Source organism: Astyanax mexicanus, chromosome 4 (genome assembly GCF_023375975.1).
Source record: "Astyanax mexicanus isolate ESR-SI-001 chromosome 4, AstMex3_surface, whole genome shotgun sequence".
NCBI classification, from domain to species: Eukaryota; Metazoa; Chordata; class Actinopteri; order Characiformes; family Acestrorhamphidae; genus Astyanax; species Astyanax mexicanus.
The window spans coordinates 1,337,417-1,345,898 of record NC_064411.1 but is presented as its reverse complement, the minus strand read 5'-3'; the positions used below and the strand labels follow the sequence as shown (position 1 = coordinate 1,345,898).

General features: G+C 42.4%; 1 protein-coding gene across 2 annotated transcripts; it reads left to right on the top strand.

The window, feature by feature from the left end:
• The first annotated feature begins 224 nt into the window (after window positions 1-224).
• LOC111189548 (calcium-binding mitochondrial carrier protein SCaMC-1-like) lies at window positions 225-8,482 on the top strand. 2 transcript variants are annotated; one of them, XM_022663203.2, is made up of 10 exons: window positions 279-565; window positions 1,668-1,794; window positions 1,970-2,057; window positions 2,187-2,298; window positions 2,995-3,153; window positions 3,250-3,402; window positions 4,018-4,122; window positions 4,596-4,763; window positions 5,262-5,412; window positions 6,548-8,480. In XM_022663203.2, the coding sequence occupies exons 1-10, from the start codon at window positions 404-406 to the stop codon at window positions 6,727-6,729; spliced, it is 1,407 nt and encodes a 468-aa protein (XP_022518924.2). In that variant the 5' UTR covers window positions 279-403; the 3' UTR covers window positions 6,730-8,480. The 2 variants fall into 2 exon arrangements, with proteins under 2 accessions (XP_049333535.1, XP_022518924.2); XM_049477578.1 differs by lacking the exon at window positions 3,250-3,402 and having other exon boundaries at window positions 225-565; window positions 6,548-8,482.

The following is an 8,482-nucleotide window of genomic DNA, read 5'->3' as shown; positions in this document are numbered from 1 at the left end:
ATAAATAATTGGACACATTGGAAATGTAAAACTCTATAAATTGTAGAAAATATCATTTTTAATGTTCTGTCCAGCGGTTCAGGATTTGATTGATAGTCGCAGGATTGTGATGCAGGTTTCCTATTGGTCGTTCCTTTAAATGACCCGGCAGAGTGGGCGGAGTCAGCCATAAGCCCCGCCCACCATTCCGCGGTTTTCTCGGGTGCTGGATGCGGTAGGTTAACGGGTCTGTCTCTCTGAGGGAAACTGCGGTGTTTAAAAGACCCCGCTGCCCCCCCGAGCCCACCGGAACCCACCCGGAACCCCCGGAACCCACGGAACCCCCGGGTCCAGTAGCAGCAGCCCCGCGGACCCCCCGAGCCCATGCGGCGGCCTGCAGGAGCGCGGCGGCGCTGAGCTGAGGATGGGTCCGGGCGCGCGGGGCGGGCGGGACGCGGGGAGCGCGCGGAGCTACGCGGAGCTGTTCGATCAGCTGGACACGAACAGGGACGGGAAGGTGGATGTAGCCGAACTCAGAACCGGACTCATCGCCATGGGCATCTCCCTGCGGACCGGAGCGGCCCAGGTTACCTCCCCCATCCTTCCTCATCCTCCCCATCATCCTCTTCTCCATCACTCTTCTCCTCCTCCTTAGTATCCTCCTCTCCATCTTCCTCATCCTCTTTTCCCTCCAACTCCATCTCCCCATCTCCCTGCGGACCGGAGCGGCACAGGTACCTCCCCCCTCCTCAGCATCCTCCTTCTTCCTGTCCTCCCTATTCTCTCCATCTCCCTCCTCCTCATCCTCCTCCTATCCCCTACCCATCCCAATATCATCCCTGCTCATCCTCTCGCTACAATTTCCCTCTCCTCCGCATTCTCCTCCCTATCGCTCTTCTCATTTCCATCTCTCTCCTTCTCCTCCTCCCTATCCATCTCTCCTCCTATCTTTTCCCCAATCGAATCCCCTCCCCCCTTTCCCTCCATCTCCACCTTCTCATCTCCCTGCGGACCGGTTCTGTAGAGAAACGGTCCGGTTCAATTTATGTGTGTGTGTGTGTCTGTGTGTGTTCCCTGACACCACGTGACTGCAGGACTCAGCACAGATTTACATATCAGTGAAGGGAATCAATATAAATATAAAATAAATACTTACTCTCTTATCAGCAGATACAGTAACCTATTTCAGTGTTTTTTTTCTTCATTATTTTAAAATGTTCTGTATTGTAGATTAAAAATAAAGCCATCCAAACATATGAAAAACATATAGAATTGTTTTGTAAACAAAAAAGTGTTAAACAAACCAGAATATGATTTATATTTTACATTCTTCAAAGATCTGGGTCTTGTATTCCTCAGTATACACTATACAGTAAATATAAGTGTTTAACTCATCCAGGTTCCTGTAGTGTCTAAAGCAAAATGTTTGCTTTAGATCTCATTCCATTTTCTGACAGCCTATTAGCATCAATATTATATAATATTGAGATATATAATAAATACAGTCAGCAAATCATCAACCTGATCAGGTTAGACCATGATTATGATAAAGCTTGACTAGACTGGTCCAAGCAACAAGACTACAAACATAGTACATAGGAAAACTATTGTAAAAATGCCAGCTATTTCTACTCTACCACCACCATGTTTTAAAGAATGTAAAAAACATTTTTTATTTGCATTTACAGAAAATAGTCACCACCGGGGACAGAAACCGGGACGGCGTTCTTGACTTCACTGAGTTCACCAGATACCTGAAGGAGCACGAGAAGAAGCTGTGGCTGACCTTCAAGAGTCTGGATAAGAATAACGACGGTAGTGTAGCTCCATATTGTTAAAAACTGTAAAACTTTACAGTGAAATAAACCCATAATTCACATTTCACCAATCCGGCTATGTGAATTCTGCTGTAGTCTGATTGCATTATATCTTGTCTCTTAATTATCCTGTGTGAAGTATTTGGTGCTGTTTTATGTCTCGCTGTTATCAGGACGTCTGGACGCCTGTGAGATCAAACAGTCCCTGTCTGAACTTGGGATGGACATCTCCACTGAAGCAGCGCTGAAGATCCTGCAGAGGTTTGAGCTTTCAGAACTGTTTTAATAAGTATAAATGCAAGAAAATATTTTTTTCATGATATTTTACTAATGTATACAATACATGCATAGTATGTATTATCTTGTTATCTGGTTGTTTTTTTTCTGCAGTATTGATGTTGACGGCACCATGACTGTGGACTGGAATGAATGGAGGGAGCACTTCCTGTTTAACCCCGCCACAGACCTGGAGGAAATCATACGATACTGGAAACACTCCTCGGTCAGTTACTGCTTCAGCACACACTGTCTGACCTACTGCAAATACGAACATACCGTAGTTTTAGCTCTATAAGACGCACCGATTAAGGCACATTTTATGTGACACTAGTAAGGAACAGGGGTGTCGCCATGTTTCCCTTCTAATTCAGCAGGTCTCACTGCAAAAAGATCTAGCGTTTAGCGCAGTTAGCAGGTAATGCTAATACTGCTCCAGTTTTAAGTCTTGGTGCTAAACTGAACTCATGTATAACAGATTATTAGATCAGAGTAAAGTAAACAAATCAGATTAAGAATTCTGATAAAGAGAGCCGAGTAATCAGATTTCTTAGTACATATAAACTCTTAACTGAAGTATTCTGGGTTGTATCAGTCTGACTTTGACTTTGGCAAACTTAAAAGTAACTTAAAATTAAGTAATTCATAAAGTAATTAAGTTACTTTAATCAAATTATTTTTTTAAAGTAACTATATCATCACTGATCTGATTATTTGGTGCATATACAAGCATTCGGGAGGGTCATTGGTAGCGTTTGGGTAGAAATAGAGAAAATAAAGTTAATTTTACATGTGTTTCCTGTAGAGAAGCTTGAATACAAGGCTGTTGAAGGTTTTGCATATGGCTGTGTTTATATGTGTTAATTTAATTTAACAAAAGGTTCATATTATTAACATTATAATTGATGGCTCTCCAAGTTAGCAGCTGGACATTGGCGACAATCTGGCCATTCCTGATGAGTTCACCAGTGAAGAGAAGACCACCGGCGGTTGGTGGAAACAGCTTGTTGCCGGGGCAACGGCAGGGGCGGTCTCCCGCACCGGCACCGCCCCTCTGGACAGGATTAAAGTTTTCATGCAGGTATAAAAAAACTGGTTATATTCTGGTTTATGATGGATTATGCATGATTCCGTGTGAATTATCTGATTTTATATCTTGGTTGTTGTGGTGTTTTAGGTTCACGCTTCCAGGTCTAACCGAATCGGGCTGGTGGGGGGTTTCAGACAGATGCTGAGGGAAGGGGGCGTGGCCTCTCTGTGGAGGGGGAATGGCCTTAATGTGTTAAAAATTGCTCCAGAGACGGCCATCAAATTCATGGCCTATGAACAGGTAGGTCTAAAGTCTGTACGAATACTGATTCAGTGTTATCTGTTCCCTACAGCCAGGGTTAGCAGCAGGCTACAGGCTGATAATACTCACCTCTAAACGGTGAAAGAGCTAGCGCTTAGCGTGGTTAGCGGCTAAGGCTAATACTGCTCCAGTCTCAGTGCTGGAGAACTAAACTGAAACTCCTGTATAACTCTGTACTTCAGTGGAGTGGCTTTACTGCTCCTTAATACCTGACCGCCTTTTAGTCGGTTTTGTTTTAGAGCACATGGCCTGTATTATTGTCCTCTTGTCTTGTTTGTAACCCCGTCCCCTCATTTCCTGACCCAGGTGTTCCTCACCCTCCTCCTGTATTTAAGCCGCTCTGTTTCAGTGTTTGGTGTGGATCGTTTTTGTATACTTTGTGTTCTCTTAGTCAGGTTTGTGTGTTTTTTAGTTTTTAGTTTTGTTTCTTGTTTTCCAAGTTTTGTTAAATTGTTCTTTAGTCTCTCCAGTTTAGTTTGATTAGTTTTGTTTATTTGCTTTGCGTTTACTCGTGTTTTCTTTTTGTTTTATGTACTGTGGATCTGTTTTATGTACTCGTCAGTGCGGATGTTCAGTGTTCTTCTCTCCTGTCAGTATAAGAAGCTTCTGTCTGAGGGGGATAAAATCGGGACCACTCAGAGATTCATGGCCGGATCTTTAGCTGGAGCCACGGCGCAAACCGCCATCTACCCCATGGAGGTGAGAACAGTGTGCTGTATTTCTAATATTTAACATTAAACATTAGCTTTCCCTTACCGGACCTGTTTTATACAGAGAAATCTCAGATTTAGGCTGTATTAAGAGCTAATTCTCAATTATTTATAGTTCTTTTTTAAGACTTTAAAAGGAATTCTGAATAGAATAATGATCTAGAATTAGGATAAATGTTTAAGAGTGAAAAAATATATATTTTTTTTAGCTGAAACCTAAACCAATACTAGGTTTTGGCAGTATCCACTTTCTTTATGCAGTCATACCGTGTGAAACCATGTTAATATTATATTTTTAAACTATTTTTTTATTTGATTAAAACAAAGTTCAGTTAGTTTACACAGTAAGTGAACACTGAACACACGTTTAAGCCATTAAGCCATAAGTCACACAGTAAACCATTAAAACATGTTTTAATCAGAGGGCTGCACTTAGCCTAGCATGATCTCTGTATTTTGTAGGTAATGAAAACCAGGCTGACTCTCAGGAGTACTGGTCAGTATTCTGGAATGATGGACTGTGCAAAAACCATTCTGAAAAAAGAGGGAATCAAGGCTTTCTCTAAAGGCTACGTCCCCAACCTGCTGGGCATCATCCCTTACGCCGGGATCGACCTCGCAGTTTACGAGGTACTCGCAGTAACCCTCACTACAACTCCCGTAATTCACCTGCACTCACTATTATCAGACCCTCACTACAACTCCCATAATTCACCTGCACCCACTATTATCAGACCCTCACTACAACTCCCATAATTCACCTGCACCCACTATTATCAGACCCTCACTACAACTCCCATAATTCACCTGCACCCACTATTATCAGACCCTCACTACAACTCCCATAATTCACCTGCACCCACTATTATCAGACCCTCACTACAACTCCCATAATTCACCTGCACCCACTATTATTTCCCCCGTTCTCATTTTTCGCCCGTTCTTTGGCTCCCTATCTCCTTATAAGGGCTTTTTTTTCCTGGCTTGTGTTCCAATTCACTAACTTGTGCAGCAGTTCTTGGGTTTACCTGCTTTGAGATCAACTGTTCTGCAATTGGTTTCAACAATTGCAAGTTCATGTCTCTCTCTCTCTCTGTCTCTCTCTCTTTCTGTCTCTGTCTCTCTCAGAGTCTGAAGAACGCCTGGCTGTCGCACTACGCTCGAGACACAGCTAACCCGGGTGTCCTGGTGCTGCTGGGCTGTGGGACGGTGTCCAGCACGTGTGGGCAGCTGGCCAGCTACCCCCTGGCCCTGGTGCGCACCCGCATGCAGGCACAAGGTACGCCCTGTTCACCATTCAGAGCCCTGAGGAGCTCCAGAGATACACTCCAGCACCTAACAGAGGACTAATCTGTTCCCCCGCCGTGTGTGTGTGTGTGTGTGTGTGAGGGGCAGAGCTGGCGAGAACTCAGAGACGAGTGATATTTAAAAGGACATTTAGAAACTTGGCGCTGGGTATGTGGATGGGAAGCTGGTAAGGAAGGTCAGGAGATGCTGCAGGGCTAAATGTTTAAACACCAGAGTTAATGCCAGGCTGCAGGCCAGCGGTAAACACTGTAATCTGATTGGTTAGAGGTTTGGTAATACCGTCAATTTTAGAGATGTCTTTCAAATGTGACCATATATTATTTATATAATATTTTTTATTTAATTCTAATTTATTTCTAATATTACCCAATTTACACGGCCAGTTACCCAATCCACTTATTAGGACTCACTCTATCACTAGTGATTCCTCAACACCAGGAGGGTGAAGACTAGCACACGCCTCCTCTGATACACATTTGAAGTCAGACTCCGCCTCTTTTTGAACCTCTTTTGTTGAGTAGCATCCCAGCACTAACACTCGGAGGAAAGCGCAGCGACTCTGTGGTTCTGATACATCAGCTCACAGACGCAGCCTTGTGCTGATCCACATCACCCTAGGAGTGATGAGTGGAAAGAGAAGAGCGCCATCTACTGCCTTGGACCCACCCAGAGAGAGCAAGGACAACTGTGTATGCTCTCTCAGGGCTCTGGCAGCTGATGATGGCAAGCTGCATGAACAGGATTCAAACCAGCAATTCGAACCTGGTTGCATACCCTTTCAACCATGCAGGACATAGACAAAACACTTGTTGCTGAGACACATCCTATCAACCACATGAGATACCACAGCAACTAATGGTTGTTAGTAGACATTTTAGCAGAATAGTTTTAAACCACCTAGTAACACCCCAGCATCATATCATCATTACATAATAGCACCAGCACAGCAACCAGTTGAAAAGCCTAGCAACCGCATAGCAACCACTTAAAATATCTTAACGAGCAGTTTGCAGGAGCATAGCACTCATTAATTGGGATTTTTGTAGATCTCAGGTATTTCTCATGCTGAGGTGTGAGATGAATATTGATGTTGTTGTGATTGACAGCGTGTCTGGACAGCGCGCAGCAGATGTCCATGCGCTCGCTGATGAAGAGCATCGTGATGAAGGAGGGGTTTCTGGGGCTGTACCGCGGCATCTTACCCAACTTCATGAAGGTGATCCCGGCCGTGAGCATCAGCTACGTGGTGTACGAGTACACCAAATCATCACTGGGCATCTCCAACTGAACACTGTTCACTTCATACACCTTATTCTGCACTACACATACAACTACATCCAGGAGGAGGAAGAGGAAGATGGGACATGTCCGTTTCCTTTGTGTTGGAACTTCTGGTGCAGCAGCGGATCACTGATATAGATTAATATAATCACAGAGAGTAAACGAACAGGATGAGTAGTATTATATACTCAGTTCATCAGTGGATGTTACAAATACAATACAGTTGCATGGCTGTGAGCAGTGAGCGCTGCACAGACAGCACTCAGTGTGTAAACAGCGTGGAGCAGCAGCAGAGACAGCGTGTGTTCATAGCTGTGGTAATTAATTAGCGTCATCTGACTAATATATATTATATTACAGATTAAACTGCACCTTATCAGCAGATTAGCTCAAATAAATGTACTATATTTACTAGCTGGATTGGATCAAGACCGAATCACGTTTTCACCACATCATTTGGTTTTGTTTTGATCCACACCAGAGTGTGATTACTGTTGTCACACTGTTTTCTGCTCAATAGAACCGCACTAAAAGAGTAGAAACCAATCAGAGTCCGAATTTAACCAGAACAAATAAAGCTGGTGTGAAAACAACCTAAGATACGAACATAAACCATTTAATATAAAGTGAATGGATAGTAGTGATGTTTATATTAATAATTCATTTCTTGTTTTCCCACTTTAGATAAGGATTAAAGATCAGCACAGACGTGTTTGGAGTTTTATTAGGTCTGCTCTGTTGATAGAAAGCTAACGTCGCTAATTAAAAGATGCTAAAAAAACTCGTCATTTACATTGCAGTTAATTTTTACAATATTTTATTCTGTGATATGTACTGTACTGCTAAAATAAAAGCGGTAATATGTATATAAATCCCAGAATAACAAATTAGCACAACTGTTTCACATTTTTTTATCCTTTTGAATGATTTTCTGATTTTTATGTATGCAGATTCAAACGATCCGAGACGCATTTGAGCCGCATTTTACAACAGTGTGAACGCATCTGTCTCTCCAAGAAACCTTCCAGAACTTTTAAAACTCAAAACTCCTCCCAGTATTACAGTAATCGCTGCAGGATGAGTGAATTTGCCTATTTAGACTATTTTGACTCTCACAGCAGATTAACATTAGATGAATTTAACTAGCAAGTGTAAATGGATGTGGTTTAAAATCTGGTTAGGATATAATCCAGATTCCAGTTACCTGAGGTGTGAACCCAGTCTCTGGTACGGGTTAGCCTAATATTAGCCTTGTAGCAAAACTGAAGAAACAGACTGAACTGGTCTTTACAGAGTCAGTTTCTCTGATTTTGCTATTTATAGGTTCATGTTTGAGTAAAATGAACATTGTTGTTTCATTCTATAAACTATATTATATAAATCAATATTTGGTGGAATAACCCTGTTTTTTTCTGGCTGAATGACTAAAAAGCTCTAATAATGAGCTTTGGGGCATGTGAAACACAAAGCACATGGAGCAGATAGGACACCTGGACATCTTAAGAAGAACAAGTGTTATTAATCACAGTTAATCACAGAATATTGTCTTTTTTTTAATCGATTGACACCACTAAAAAAGTGCTTTCACACTACAAATGAACTGAACCATGCTTCCAGTAGATCCAGACCGAGATCACGTCTGAGTGTTTTTGGTACTTTGGTTTAGACTGTGGTTTTTGGCACTTTTTTATTTTGTTTTGGACCAAAGTAAAAGTCTAAAACTCCAGACCAAACATAAATGACATCACTTTTGAGTTTCC

What these genes read in the sequence shown, in the direction of transcription:
- LOC111189548 (XM_022663203.2), top strand. Translation starts at nt 404, where the DNA reads ATGGGTCCGGGCGCGCGGGGCGGGCGGGACGCGGGGAGCGCGCGGAGC. An exon ending in GATACTGGAAACACTCCTCG is followed by an intron (nt 2,299 to 2,994) that starts GTCAGTTACTGC and finishes TCTCCAAGTTAG; the next exon opens with CAGCTGGACATTGGCGACAA. An exon ending in CACCCGCATGCAGGCACAAG is followed by an intron (nt 5,413 to 6,547) that starts GTACGCCCTGTT and finishes TGTGATTGACAG; the next exon opens with CGTGTCTGGACAGCGCGCAG.